Raw genomic sequence first — 16,012 nt, 5'->3', positions numbered from 1 at the left:
GGGGCTTAGGCTAACGTCATTTTCAAACCGGGACCCGGCCGGGCTATTTGTGGAAACGAAAAATAGAAATGTATACGTAAAAATATACACAAATAATGCCCACGACTTTTCTCTTACGTCTTGTGTACTTTAGTATCTTTTATATCATACTTTTCGTTGCTCGGCCGGGCCCCGGTTTGGAAATGTGACGTAGACCTTATAAACAGGCCTTAGTGCTTCACATACTTCTTTCTGTAGCACATCGGGCCGCCCTTTTCTATCAGTGTGCCCCCTTCATCCGTCCCTAACAGCATGGTGATGCTGTTATCTGGATACATTGAACAACTGCAACTGAAAAAAAAAAACATGTATGGAGAGAAAAGGTGCCTTGATCTAACACTGGTGTACTTTATTACGTTGAGTTGTTTTCAAAAACATCGCAAGATAATTGGATTCTCTTGTTTAACGCATTTTCCACGCAGATTAAGCGATTTCTACCCCATTAAATGTCCGCCTCTGGACACCATAGCTGATATATACCCACCAATCCGATGCTCGCAGACGTTTGAGTCCCTACCAGACTAAATACGCTGGCTACAGAGGAAATGATTTACCAGGTCTGGCCACCATATATAGGGTAACATTTGTCCTCGTGAGGTGGATATGATACCTTACCCGCGGATTGACTTTTCCAGCCAACTGTTCACCATATTGTCCCAAAATCTACCATCCATAACCCCATAGGAGGGCTTGGTGGGGCTACGGTTATCCACATGCAGATTAACCAGTACTGTGGCCACCTCTGACGAGATTAGGTTGTGAGATTAGGCTACCGATACTGGCTTTTAAGCAATTAAGGGTTCGAACAAACCTTGATACAAGAGACGAATCTGTATTGCAGGGCGCATGATGTTGTTGTTGTCAATACATGTACATACATGGTGCTTTCACGTGCCTCCGAGAGTAGAGTTACTGAATGGTACAGTGAAGTTAAAAGATTTCGGAGGCCCCACGGAGATAATGATGACACCAAGGACGATATCATGACCAAAGAAAGTCAGGTAGCGGTGTTAGTTCAATTTTTGACTGCGTCAGACTTATCATGTATAAACCATCTCACGTTGTAAAAATAAACGTGCGTTCAATATAAAGATACGTTCTTCTTTTGCATAGCATAGTTGTTAGACTCCCATGAAGTGAAAAATAGCTCTCGTCTATTTATGCGTTATACAAGATTCTATAACGACACTCTCCATTTTACAACACACTTGCATTTGCTTAAAACTGTAAAACATGATCCGAAATCCACATCCAAATAAGAATATCTCTCATACCTATCAGCCATCATTAACCTTCAATGGATTACAAAGCGATCTTTTTCTGACAAAATTCTGTTCCAAATTTGCAGAACACAAGAACACCTATTCTGATCATGTTACAACGTTTTAGGGATATATCAAGTATAACTACATATAAATATATATCTTGGCTATGATAGTAAAAAGTTGGTATAATGCTAAACTTTAATTCTTATACAGTGCCGAGATAGAAACTTGGAAGAGTACTGCTAAAGTAATAAGGTAGAAACATTGTTTTTAAAATACAGGTGTACTGACGAAGGCTTTCCTACGTGTTTAATAGTGGCGAATAGCAGGCATTTGTTTTTAAATGAATAGTTATCAGAGATAATGTGTAAATGTTAAAGTAGAGTTGACTCCAAAATCAGCGAAAATGTTCCAGTGATTTTCTTGCTCGGTTTCCCAAACTAGTAAAGGATATTACAGACATGTCTGTTCAAAGGCCAATGACTCATACATTCGCCATCACCTTTTAAACTAAATTGATATGCACACTATATGATGCAAACTGCAAACATTATATAAATAGGCACACAGATGTCCGTTTTTTGTATGTAGGAATCACACTGTTCTTGAATATGTTAAATCTACTCTACTTCAATGTCGCCAGTCTGATGTCACGGCGTTCAAACCATGCCAAAGGTCCCGGATGCATCACTTCTAGCAGTCCTATTTGGCGTCTTCTGAAACAGAAAATTCACAAAATAATAAAAACTAGAGTTCGGCGACCTCATACCTCCATGAAAATTTAGAGCTTTCGTAAATTTCAAGCAATTGACTAACATTAACATAATTTATGCATGGTGTTGTTCATCATTGACTAACGTACACCTGTCACAGTTATAAAATTCCCATTATTAATCATAAGTGGTTTTGCAATTTTTACATGAATTATGCATATAAGTTCCTCATTACCATATTTGGTATCTGCTTATATTCCACCTATCATAATTAACAAGTGTTACATGTATTGAGGTCCAGTTATTGAAAACAATGGAACTATACCGTTTCCTCATTAATTATGCAAATTAAGTCCTCATTTGCATAACATGTATATCATTATGAACATCGTTGCCTAAGCTACCCGCATGCTTAAAACGCAGGCAATCCGTCGTTTCTTTCTGCACTTATCCCCTTTGGAGTGTCTTGACAAAAATACCCCTGCAGTTCCACAATTAAATGTTAGGGAGCTGAGACTTGCCCCACTTTGTCACGACACCAAAAGCTATCTACCACCAAAATGTCAAGACCATAGCATGTCTGGAACAAGAGATACATTGAAAAACGGCTATGATAGAATATCCTCATTAATTATGCAAATGTACTCCTGTTTTGCATAATTAGTATTTTATCTTGTAAAACATTGTCTAAGGTACCTACATACCAAAAATGATGAAAATCCGTTGTTCCCTTCTTGAGTTATCGTCTTCAGAAGTTTTTGACAAAAATGCCCCTGCTTTCCCAAAACTAGACGCTAGGGGGCCCAAACTTATGTCACTTATTTCTGAGCACAAGAGCTATGTAACACCCCAAAATCGTGACCATAGCTTGCTCAGAACACGAGATAGCAAACCAGGAAGTTGCGCTGCAGTACCAAGGGAAGCCGCTAGGGGGCCCAAAATCTAATCATTTCCAGCTTTCATCACACCCTACCAACACATCAAGTATGAAACCAATCCACCCAGCCATTCTTGAGTTATCTTGTTTACACACACACACACACACACACACAGACAAACGCGGGGTAAAATATAACCTCCATGACATTTCATGGAGGTAACAAATTATGCCTTGCCATTTAGCAGCCATGCTAAGTACTAGGTAACCAATACTTGATTTTTCACTAAACAAACTGCAATCAGATAGCAAACCCGGGAAGACCAATGCAGTACCTAGGAAAGCTACCAGGGGACCCAAAATCTAATCATGCACCCATGCAGCCACATATCAATATTTATGACAATTCATTTATAGTTGTGCTATCAACAACATAGCCCCGGTAAAGGAAATGAGATGATTCTATAGATATTGCTCTATCTCCTACTACAACTAGTATTTCAAAATTTCTGTAACCTGGGCAACTCAACTGTCAGACTGCTTCTTTTATCATGCATTGATATATAATCGTCTGTATACTCTATAATATGGCATACTTTATAACAAAGACACAAACATGATTTCCTAACCTCCCTCACAGGACTTCTCCCTGCCACACTGGGTACAGCGGCCGGGCACGTTGGTGCAGGGGCAGCCCCGGTTCTGGCAGCAGGGGCAGGTCAGGTTGATGTTGTTGTCTCTGGGACACTGACAGCCGGTCTCAGACAGCGTCCAGGCGTCTACCCCAGCTAAAAAAGGACGTTTTACACACACACGAAGTTAGTATTCTTTAATATAAGATACCAAATATTTCAGATACACAAAATAGTAAGCAAATTAACAAATACCCAATCCAGTTGCTTGAGTAACTCTCGTATTGTGTACATCGACAAATAGATTATCATTAATAGATAGACAAACAGGAACATACTGTCGTCCAGAAGTCCGCACTTGTGCCCATACCCACACTGCACGCACTGGAAAGACTGCTCCTGGGGAATACAACGAGTCACATTGTCACTTGGTGTCAATCATATCTTAACAAATATTATACATTTTAACTTTAAATTGTTGCCTGATTTGGGAGATACGCCGCTTGAAGCTTTATGGGGATCGACTAGTGATGATGCTGTTTTTTAAATATAACGTTATAATAAGAATGGAAGAATAATGCATTTCTTTCTGATTAGGGACAATGCCTACTGGACAGTGAAGAGTGCTGTGTACATGTACCTGGGTGCACTGGCAGCCGCCAGCCACACAACAGGGGCAGTCAAACCGGGAGTAGTCATAGTAACACTGGCATCCGGTGGAGTTCTTCGTCCAGTGGTCTCCAGATTGGATAAGCCTTGCTTTAATGTCTGTTAACAGAGAGATGTGCATGTGTTCATTTGTAACACACACAAATATATATATATATAACTCACTGTTAATCGACGGCTTAAGTCTTTGTCTATACACGTTTGTCTATTAACCTTGTCCAGGAAAGGCAATATTACTTCTTTTATTCCTTCCTCCTAAGATTGATATACAGAAATAGATACTAAACAAGGCCAATATATAACAGCCTATTTCTGAGCTATACATTGACAAATGTTGATGACACTAAAGTGTAGACAGCCGATGTGAGTGCAATATATATGCATATACAAAGACGTATATAGTCACCGATTTCGCAGTAGGTCCCGGCAAATCCTGGAAAGCATCGGCACTCGTTGGGGGCAGTGCATTTCCCTCCCACGTCGCAAGGGGGATCACAGACAGCTGCAACATGTTCAAACAAAGAGCAACAAGAATGCTGTAAAAAAAACTCGGCGACGTATGGCATAAGTACATAACTTATGCATGATAAGATATCCGCAACCAAAGTGACACATGTGTCTCAAAAAGCAAAATCTAATTGTTTCTTCTAAGCATTTTAGACGTGTCTAATGAAAATAAGCTAATATGCATGAATCACATCGTGTCCACCAAAACTACAAATGTCTCATGTCTTGGATTCTCCTGTCGATTTTTCGACAGATGAGCAGGCAAACAGGTACTTGCCGGTGGGTTCGGCAACCTGTTTGCCTGACCTGTACATGACTTTTTATGGTGAATGAGGGGTGTCTCCATCTCATTTCTGAAAGTCCTGTCCATTGCACATACGAAGAATGCTGGTTCAAATGACTCACGCTCGCACAGTCCAGGCTCCTCAGGGTTCAGCTGGTACCCGTCCTCGCACCGACACTGGTACCCTCCCTCAGAGTTCTCACAGATCTGCTCACACGGGGACTCCTCTGCAGCACACTCGTCAATGTCTGTAAAACGTTAAACAGACAAACTTGCTGTGATAAATGTCAGGTCGGTAAACCATTCAGTATTTAAGTCTCAAGTTTCAAAACAAGTATGCGGCAAGCAGTAGCAGAGTTTGTTTCTTTTCCATTCCTGGATGAACTTTAGAAAACTCATTAGTATATGGTGCCAACTTCCGGTCCTAGAAAAACAAAGAAATTTTCTTGTGTTGTCACGCACATGTTCTGTCACGCGCATAGTACATTTCGGGATTATAGGATATCTCTGACTGTTATCAAGGATTTTCTAACGGTGTAGAGATTCCTTCAAAAGAGATAATGTGAATGCAATTTTTCCTCACCAACACAAGACCTGAGGTCGTCCTGGAGCATGAAGCCATCGTGACACTCACAGCTGTAAAACCCGCGGGCGTTCACACACTGGTGCTGGCACCCGTGGTCGTGGGTCGCGCACTCGTCATGGTCTGCAAATGAGAAACGCTCGTTTGTGTTACATCAATCTTATCAAGGGTTAGATCTTGTAAGAAGACCCAAGAGTCAGAGGAATGGATGCTAAATGTAACTAAGAGACATTGACACTTGTGCCGAATAACTAAAGTGTATAAGATTTCACAGAGAGAAAATGTCAGATTCTAAATGAGCAAACGAATAACGACCGGATAGTTAACGGAAATGAATTATTCTAACTCAATTCGCAAGAAGAAGAGAAGCTAATTTTGATTTGGAGGAAAAAGGGAAAAAAGCTCATACCGAGACAGCTGAGTCCATTTCCATCCAGATAGAACCCAGGCAGACACGCGCATGCGTAGCTGCCGTTGGTGTTCATACAGATCTCTTCACAACCGTTGGCGCCTGCACATTCGTTGATATCTAATGTGATGAAAACCAATTGATTCCGTATCAAGTCAATGATGAACACGATGACTTGACAGCTTGACAGAATGCAAAGAGTACAAAGAAATGGATTTTCAAACCGGGGAACCAGCAAGAACATGTGCTGGTACTTGGTCGCATAGTCATAACGTAGTTACCCACCACAATAAGCAACAAAACAACAAGACGTCATTAGTTATCATAGCACTCACCGACACACGTCTTCCCGTCGTCGTCCAGCAGGTAGCCATCGGGACAGTAACACCTGTAGCTTCCCGCCATGTTCTGACAGAAGTCACAGCTGTGGTCGTTGGTTGCACATTCGTCATGATCTGCATGGGGGCGTGGTTGAAAAAATACATAATAAGTGATGCTCCGAGACAAGTTGATACGACATATCCTCCAAGGCAGAATATGAATAAGGTCTCTAGACCATAAGTAGTGTCTAACCCATCGGGAAAGGAAGAATGACTTTAATCATCCACTATTCAGTTGGATGAAAGTTCGAATTGTTAGAATGGTTTCCAGTTGAAGGTAATAAGTATGGAAAATCTTGCCTGAGCAGCCTTTGTTGTTACCGTCCAATACCCAGCCTTCACGGCATTCGCAGCGATAGGAACCCAGTTCGTTGGTGCAGTTGTGTGCACATCCGCCATTGTTGAGCGAACATTCGTCTATGTCTGAAAACGCACACGTATTCGGTCACCTTGACATTACCCAAAATACCATAACCCAAGACAAGCTAGGTTGGTCATTTAGATTGTCATCAATGAGGAAGAAAAGCGTGTATATTTTGCACCACAAATATGTTACAGTATAAGAAGGTACAAGATTGTGAAGTTGTTCGTACCATTCTCACACCGATCTCCGTCGAGGCCGGGCTGACAGAAGCATACATCCGGGCATCACAGACTCCGCCATTCTCACAGGGAGGTTCGCACACAGCTGTGCAGCAATTCAAATCGTATTAGAAATTTAGTACTTAAAATGCTTACAATTACATGAATGACTTTCTTGTTACAGACACTTGAACTTACCGTAACGTCATCTGGATAGCTCGAGAATTGTTTAATCTGGTAGGTAAATAACTGAAGCCTAAAATAGTAGCATATCAGAGTATCATAACTGCCGACGTTTAAATGGTGACCGTCTGCCACCTTCTTCAGGGCAATGATGACTGGTTCACTTTGCACTGCAGCTTGGTGACGCTGCTAACAATGCGGTCCCAAACGTAAAGTATTGTCACTAGGGCTGGGTATCGGTACAGCGTACCAGTACAAAACCGGTTTTTCTTATTGGACCGGTCCAGAAAAACCGGACCTGAAAAAATTAAGTGGACCGGATGTTGGACCGATTAGAAAATTAACATAATATTTTATCAGGCATTCCCATTTTTTGGCGCTTGCAGGTTGAAGAAAATAACAAGAGCGAAGTAGAGTAGAGTTTATAGTAATTTCTACCAAGTTTTACAGCCAATCGCACAGGTGCAGCCGTTGTAGGATTTTAAAACACCAGTGTAAGTCTAAATCTATCTTCCAGTACGCATTGTTTGATGACGCCGGTCCCCTCCTGGTTACCGTACTTACGCTCTTGGCAGGCATCTCCAGCGAACCCGTCCACACATTCACACACGCCCGGACTGGCGCAGCGTCCGCCGTTAGCACAGCCCTGTGGGCATTGGGCTGTCAGGAGAAGAGAGATCAGAATTTTCACGGTAAAAGCATGTTAACCATAATTTTGTATTTGAAGCAAACGTGTACATGATAGATTATACACAAAAGATGAAGCCATTCTTCACACTCATTTCATGTTTAAAAGACTGTTCTACTATCAACTTCCCAAGCCATATGCTACCAGCTCCATGCTATAACTGATAGCACTTGTTCAGTGAACGGCCAAGCTCCTTCCGCCGATACGTAAGTCATATTGTAACTAACATTAACTGTTCGTATCATGGTTTTATGGGCACAGTTTGCTAGGCACATTGTACGGTTTATTTTCAGGTTAACACTCACGTTCGCAGGATGTCCCGTCGTCCCCCAGGATGTAGCCGTCCCCACAGGAACACTGGTACCCGTGCCCCGGTGCATTCTGGGTACAGGTCTGACTACACGGGTTGCTGGCACACTCATCGATATCTGGAACAACAGACAGTAAGTTTAAATCTCCTAATCTCAGGGAGCGAACTTAGCACAGTACACAAAGACGCCCACAAAGACAACATAGCGATGCATCTATCTACCTTCTAGACTAAGTGTATATATACACGTACCTCTACTTCTTTTAGACTAACGTCACATTTCCAAACTGGAAACGAAATTTAAGATAGACATGTATAAGTATGCCCAAGAGTATTCTATTTACGTCTTGTGTAGTTTTGTGTCTGTTATTAAAAACTTTTCGTTCCCGAAAGCTGCCCGGCCGTGCCTCGGTTTGGAAATGTGATGTAGGGCTTTCAGGATGTTTTGTGTGATGTGGAAAAGCCCTACTCACCGTTACATGTCTTCCCGTTACTGCCCAGCTCATAGCCGTCCTCACAGCCGCAGCTGTAGCCGCCGTGAGAGTTCTGACACTGCTGCTGGCACCCGTGGTCACCCGCAGCACACTCGTCATGGTCTGGGTAGAAAATATAAAAGAAGTATAAGAAAATCACTATCAAAGTTTCAAAAGTGACATTAAACATATTCGACGAAACCTTCTATATTTCATTGAAAAAAACGTGCTAGAATTAAGAAACAACGTTCTTGATCATGTGGCAAGGTGTTGTTGTTAGGACTCTTAAATCTTAAATCTTAAATCTTAAATCTTAAATCTAAATCTTAAATCTTAAATCTTAAATCTTAAATCTTAAATCTTAAATCTTAAATCTTAAATCTTAAATCTTAAATCTTAAATCTTAAATCTTAAATCTTAAATCTTAAATCTTAAATCTTAAATCTTAAATCTTAAATCTTAAATCTTAAATCTTAAATCTTAAATCTTAAATCCAAAGAGGTCTTCTGTGGTATAATACATGATGAAATAATACAATACTTATTCCTTTTTCATCTGTACTATCTGTAGTGCCAACTGGACAAAGTACTTTTCTTAAAGTGTAAGCACACAGACGCACCCGAACACCCTCGTCCATCACTGTCCAGCACGAATCCCTGTCGGCAGGAACAGGTGTAGCTCCCCCTGGTGTTAGTACAGGTTTGGTCACAGCCTCCGTTGTTGCTGGAGCACTCATTCTTGTCTGTCAAGGATGAACGTTCAGGTAAGCAATAGTACACCAACACCAAACAAATGAGACCAACACCAAACAGCAAAAATCTACAATGATTTTCAGTACCAGATCTTCATGATATCTTTTTTTTTAATATGACTGGAAAGCAGACGTAGAGAGATAGACACCACATGCTTGAGACCACAACGGGTGAATGTGAAAAAAACACCACTGACCTATCTGACATCGGCTTCCCGTGAAACCTGCAGTACAGGTACAGACGCCAGGAGCAGTGCAGGCCCCGCCGTTCTGACACGCGCTGGAGCAGATCGCTGAACGGTAAACTTTTTTTTAGAGTTGAATGGAATTTTATATCATTAAGAGTTAATGTCTTTCTCTATCATTCTACCTTACAATTATACAGTAGCCCTACCGTCCTATTACTCCGTCTTCAGCTAGACAGGTTTCGATGAAAGTTCAATACACGTATATGGAGTTTTAGCCTTCTGAAATGAATTAAAATGCAAAGTGTCCAACTTACGTATCGGGCAGGAGCTGCCTGACTGCCGCCAGCCGGTGCAGCACTCGTAGGCAGTCCGGTACACCGTGCGCTGCATCTGCCTGTACCGCACACTGTACACGGTCCTAGAAACATACCAACAGACATTAACATAGATAACTGCCGTGTAGTATAATCATTAAACGCTGCTTGTCCCGAATATCCAGTGTAAGTCCTTCCAATATCAATATTCTGGATGAACTTTTTTTCAAACGATACGTAGCCAGCTGTTTATTCGACGTAAGAATTATTCATACGGCAACTGGCAAATCAACGTAGCTAGTGGCGACTTCTTTGAAATTCGGATATAGTATAGCCATCTCTAGTTGACTTTACAAAAGATAAAGAGTGTGACACTGTCTTTTTATGCATAGAGCAGTTGTGAAGACTGTGAGACTGACCTGTACTTGGTACAATCACGGGTACTCCACAACCATCCGTCGCATTTACCGGTGTATCGCTGACTCCTGCTTGCTTGCTCCGTTACCGTGTAAGGCTGCAGATACGCCGTCCGGCGGGAGCACACATGGGCACTGGAGGTAAGGATAAATTAGTGCTTGGCAGCTTGCAAACACAAAATACCACTGTACTTCCCTGACGCGTCGCCAAAATATGGCAGACATGTCAAGACGTGTATCATGTTGTAGCCAAAAAACAAAACAAGCTTACATAACGTTACATGTTTATTTTTCATTACTAGAAATGGCATGGAACTCCAGGCAAAAATTGTTCCGCAAAATGAAGTATCGTTTCAGAGGGCGACAATTCAAAAATATTCCGGTTGAGTATGCCTCCAAAACCCCATGGAATCGTCGCCCCTTTGGAGCTTGACATGGTGAAAATTTGGTTGGCAATATATCGACCCCCATACTAAATTTCCTGGCATCACCTCTGTCTTGTGCGTGTCACTGACGAATTCAATTTCTGACTGTTGGTTTCCGTGAGCAGTTTGGTGCCATTGCTTTCCCATGACCAGGTGGGTGTTGCCGATATGCATTGCGTAGAAGCCACTCGTAAACATTGCCACAATGAGTACACCATGATAAGGTTTACACTTCAACACCGCAAATTCCTATGCAAAAGCACTGTTTCTCATGGAGGCCCTCTCCTCTTACATGTAGTCATGTACATGTATGACAGTAAGATCAACGACTTGATCCAAATCGTAGAGGAAACAGACATTCTCTTTTCGATGAACTCAAGGCTCAGACTTCCTTCAAAAATTCCAAGAACAACGTCCCACCGAAGATAATCCGCTAAGACAAGGAAGTATCGTAACAAGCCAAGTGTGTTACCCGGACCCGTCGGTATGCAGGAATCGTGTCAGCATTCTGAACACAGGTCTGTGTTTTTTCACGCTTCTGTATGTCATACTGTTATTCTGCCGTTCGTGTTTCTTGTGCTAAGACAAGGAAGTGTCCTGTCAATTCAAGCGTGTTACCTATCGGCATGCGGGAACCCTACAAGTCTTCAAAACAAAACACCTGTTTTGCATACGTCTGTCATACTGGTGTGTCGATCGGGGTTACAGTTCCAAAACATATTTTACCGATATTCTATGTCAATCATGAGGTCCGTTCTTCGGATCTTCGCAAGAGGCATTATTATTTTCTATTTCTGAAGCACGTAGTTTAGTGGTTGGGTACGCAATGAAAGGGCGCCCATGGACAGCCATATACCATAAGTGGCAGACGAAAAAGGCACCAGATTGTTAACACCACGCACTTCACATAAACAGAACTGTTATCACAGTTGAACATGAATGAGCACATACATGTATACATACATACATACATACATACATGCCCCTGTCGACATGTCACACATCGTACGGCAACAAGTTGAAGACATTCTTGTGACCGTCGTGAATGTGTTTTACGTACAGAACTCAGCTGTTTTCATACGGAAAAGTATGTTGTAGATTATCAACGGCCGTTTTTGTCCTACTCTCGCCGAAAATCGCACCACCAAAAGACGTTGTTGAACTGTTCTTTTGTTTACACACGTCCCGAAGACGTCGTCTGATAATGAACCGAGTGGCTGTTCTAGCAGACAAGATATCGAGAGGTCACTGATTTGATTCCTGGCATTCCTGGCGAGATGTAGTCGTAGTGCCCTTAGGAAATGCACTGTACACGTACGACTTTGTTCACTCCACCCGAGCGTAAAAATGAAACTGACTTCGGTTGGGGAGGTAAATACAACACACTGTAAATGTAATAACGACTTCAAAACGACAATGGGACTACTTTTATCTACCTACCTTTGCATTTTACCCATATTAACAGTTAATTTAATAACAGTTAACAGTTAAGCGGAATTCTAGCTGCAATGTTGCTGCAAACGTACCAACGTCTTTTCTCCTAGTGGCTTATGCCAGAATTAATCCAACACTTTCGGGCCTTTCATTCAGACCCATGTCGTCATATTTTATCAAATGGCCTCGTGAAATCATAAGATGGCGTACAATTTATGGACAAGTATACCTACCCTCTAGCGCTCAGACCAGCTCCAGTGACGAACGGGGCCACCACCACCACCATCCCCACAAACATCAAGACAAGGCGCCCGGCCATTGCTTCCGTGAGTGGAGAAAGACACTCTTAGTCTCAGTCCTACAACGTGTCTTCTCCCTGAGTCCCCTCTCTCCTTACTAAGGGTACGCGGGTTGGTTATCTGACTAAAGTAGAATCTTGACAGACGTAAACAAGAAACCTGTCTCTTTGTTTAGCCGCAGGCAAGTCCATGGATTGGTTGTTGCCAAACGCGTGTCTGGGTAACAAGGTGTACGTGACAGGATATGCGAATAATATGTTCCCTGTGTGACCACCTTGAGCCTTTTTTGGAAGTCTTCTGATCAACTTCGCTGTCAGCCGTCCAAGATCAAACGTCGCCTGATCACTCAAGACAGGAAAGAAGCCCTTGGTGCATGGCACTCACGGACTGGTCTGAAGTGTACAGTGCAGAGACAGTGGATGAGAAAGTTACCACTTTCAACAACATCGTGCATACTATGATGGACACTTGTGCACCTCTCAGGTCGAGCAGAATTCGCAACGTCGACAAGCCCTGGATGACTGAGACAATCAAGGCAGCAGTCAGAGAGAGACAATCAGTGTTTCAGAAGTATGGAAAAACTGATGACAGGTGGAAAAAGTTGCGAAATCACATCCAACGTCTTATACGAACGCAGAAGAAAAAGCACTATGACATGTGCATAGCAACGTTAAAGAAGACACACCCAGAGACTGGTGGCGTTTTGTAAATACTTAGCTGGGACGTACTCAAAGGTCAAAAGGGAAAACCACCTGGACTGATGTCTCAGATAACCAAGTAGCGGACTTGCCAAGTGAAAGTCAACCTGAAACACTTGCAACACGGAAAGGCGTGCGGACCGGACAACATCCCCAACTGGGTCCTGAGTCTCTACTGCGAGGACGTAGCTCCTGTCGTCAGCCACTTGATGAACGTTTCCTACAACGCTGGCATCATGCCGTCTGGCTGGAAAATGGCAAATGTCTGCCCTATCCCCCAAACGGCTGTCCTCACCAGCAAGAAAGATTGGAGACCGATTTCTCTTATCTCTTCCTTAGGGAAAGTTCACGAACGACTTGTACTGGACAAGTTCTTGCCCATGATGCAACCCTGGATCAAAGACCAATATGCCTATATGCCCAAATGTTCTACAACACTCGCACTCGTCAAAGCTTATCAAACCTGGCTGTGAAACCTGAACAACAGTAACACATCCATGGTTCGCGTGCTGTTGGCAGACATGTCGAAAGCCTTCGACAGAGTGGATCACGGAATCCTTCTTCAACTCCTGGCAGTCCGTGGCACTCCACCTAAGATGTTGGCCTGGATTCACAGCTACTTAACAGGCAGAAAACAACGAGTAGTCGCCAATGATCGACATAGTAGTTGGCGTGACGTGTCATCCGGGGTACCGCAGGGGGGAGTCCTATCACCATATCTTTTCCTTGTTTACATGTCATCAAGAACAACCCTGTACGCAACAGACAACATCGGCTACGCAGATGACATCGGACTTTCTAGAACCATTCCCTGCAACGCTGCTACAAGTGACACAACTATGCAAGAAGAAGCCACTAATCTGGACACTTGGGCTGACAAGAACAATATGATAATGAACGGTGATAAGTCCTATGAGCTACGAATTTGCTTTTCAAGAAATGCTCCTGCTCCCCCTCCTCTCATCCTTGGAGGCAAGGAGGTCCCGGTTGTCGAATGCGCTACTTACCTTGGTTTTAAACTCCACCGCAGCCTTGGCTGGGGCAGCCAAATCACTCACATGGCAAAGAAAGGGTCGACACGCCTCTACTTTCTCCGCATGCTCAAAAGAGGTGGGATGCCACCGGAGGACCTAGAAACAGTCTACACCACCCTTATAAGACCTGTTCTAGAGTATGCTAATGTCGTGTATGTTGGTTGCACCAGTTCAGAGAAGGGCAGCAAAAATAATCAACAACGACAGTGTTCCAACAAACCCTCTCCCCAGCCTTCAGGAGAGACGAGAGTCAGCCGTGAAAACTCTCTTCAGTCAAATGCAGGACGCCAAACATCCCCTCAACTCCATGGTTCCTAGCACCAGATTACACAAGACTGGACGGGCGCTACGGAACCAAAACCACGTGACTGTGCCCAAATGCAGAACTCAAAGATTGCAAAAGTCGTTTCTGTATCAGGCGATAGAACTCCACAACCAGGGCATGTAAATATTGTTTACCAGACAATTGGACACCAGAACTCTCCAATTATATTGTATATACAGATCTATCTCTTTTAAGTATTCAATTTTTAAATGTGTATGGTCACATGAATAATGCTGTTTCCCAGACTCTCGACATTAATGTGTAAAGTTTGATGAATCAATCAGTTGTTAGTGGACACTTGAAGTCTGTGAATTTGTTGCATAATTCAGCCCGTTTTGGGGCTGCGAAGCACATCTTTTGAATAAAGTATGAAGTATGGAATGACGTAATGAGAAAATGATCATCTTCATTGCACGACAATCGTACAGGGCACAACGTATGGTATTTTCTGCTATATAACTGCAACCACTCTGTGAGACTAATCTATCTAACACAAGACTATATAATACGGGGTGAGAATGTGCTTTTACAATTACCAGTTAAATTGTTAATGGTCATAAACATCGTTCGATTATGCAATTTGTCAGATATTCATTCTGGACGAAACGGACAAATCCTCTTCAACAGATATTTCCTGGAATCTTCCGTTTTCTATGCTTAATTTGTGACATCCAATAATGGGTTTTGAGTTGTGATTGCTGTACGTACATTAAGGCTCTCTATGTTTGTAAGATAGAATGTCCAGAGAACGAGATACGAAGCCCGAAACTTCTAGAGAGAGCTACCAGGCAAAAATGTCAGGTGGTCCATAGTCGAAGTTGTCTTTCGTTTTGCCGGTGTGACAGCGTTCTCGCCCCCCCGGCGATCTCGCCCCCCCGGGGGGCGAGATCACTAGCGTTTTCGCCCCCCCTTTAGCGTTTTCGCCCCCCCCCCCCCAAGAGCAGCTGGCAACTACATATTACAGGTGCGCTATCTGGTACTATACTGCACCTGGGGAGTAACGTGTATGGTGTGTTACCTGGTACCTTATGGCACCTTATTACCGTACCGTAAGATGCCTGTCATACCTCGAAAGTCGATACTATATTGTTCGGTGCAAACATGACATTGAAATGAAAAAGACAATTTTTGCAGCTGAGGTGGCATAAAAACAGTGCTACTGCGAACGTATAAATCAACACCGTCTATGGTACGGAATACGTCATGTTTTCAATTTGTCACAGTGTTTTCTTTCTTGTACTGGAAACATTTCCAAAGCACTAACAAAAACACACGTGAATAATAGTTTCTCATTATAAACACTATCTACGCGCAAGTTGATATAGCTGTTGCTAAATGATACACAAACACTGGTAAAGTACCTTTCTTAAGAAACACAGGTAAATGCATCAGTTCCTAAATACTAGAAAAAACAGTCATGTTGGAGGTGAAGATATCCCTTGGCCAGGTGCATATACCAAAATGTGCGTTATTCTAATTAATACCTAATATTTGAATAATTAATAAAGACATTACATAGTTCTTTTGTGGTCACT

The 16,012-nt window shown here is 42.6% G+C and overlaps 1 protein-coding gene across 1 annotated transcript in view; it reads right to left on the bottom strand.

The window, feature by feature from the left end:
- Nucleotides 1-4,920: 4,920 nt before the first annotated feature.
- The window catches only part of LOC118424914 (matrilin-2-like), a 14,504-nt gene continuing 3,412 nt past the window's right edge, over nt 4,921-16,012 (bottom strand). Inside the window, exons 2-14 of the mRNA XM_035833720.1 lie at nt 10,266-10,397; nt 9,847-9,950; nt 9,538-9,637; nt 9,213-9,436; nt 8,594-8,716; nt 8,116-8,238; nt 7,687-7,782; nt 6,929-7,045; nt 6,313-6,432; nt 5,978-6,097; nt 5,569-5,691; nt 5,108-5,233; nt 4,921-5,003 (exon numbers count right to left, since the gene is read on the bottom strand). Coding sequence (XP_035689613.1) covers nt 4,921-5,003; nt 5,108-5,233; nt 5,569-5,691; nt 5,978-6,097; nt 6,313-6,432; nt 6,929-7,045; nt 7,687-7,782; nt 8,116-8,238; nt 8,594-8,716; nt 9,213-9,436; nt 9,538-9,637; nt 9,847-9,950; nt 10,266-10,397 — 1,591 coding nt within the window. The remainder of the gene's footprint in view (nt 5,004-5,107; nt 5,234-5,568; nt 5,692-5,977; nt 6,098-6,312; nt 6,433-6,928; nt 7,046-7,686; nt 7,783-8,115; nt 8,239-8,593; nt 8,717-9,212; nt 9,437-9,537; nt 9,638-9,846; nt 9,951-10,265; nt 10,398-16,012) is intronic.

This window comes from Branchiostoma floridae, chromosome 10 (genome assembly GCF_000003815.2).
Source record: "Branchiostoma floridae strain S238N-H82 chromosome 10, Bfl_VNyyK, whole genome shotgun sequence".
NCBI classification, from domain to species: Eukaryota; Metazoa; Chordata; class Leptocardii; order Amphioxiformes; family Branchiostomatidae; genus Branchiostoma; species Branchiostoma floridae.
This window is presented reverse-complemented; position numbering and strand designations above follow the sequence as displayed.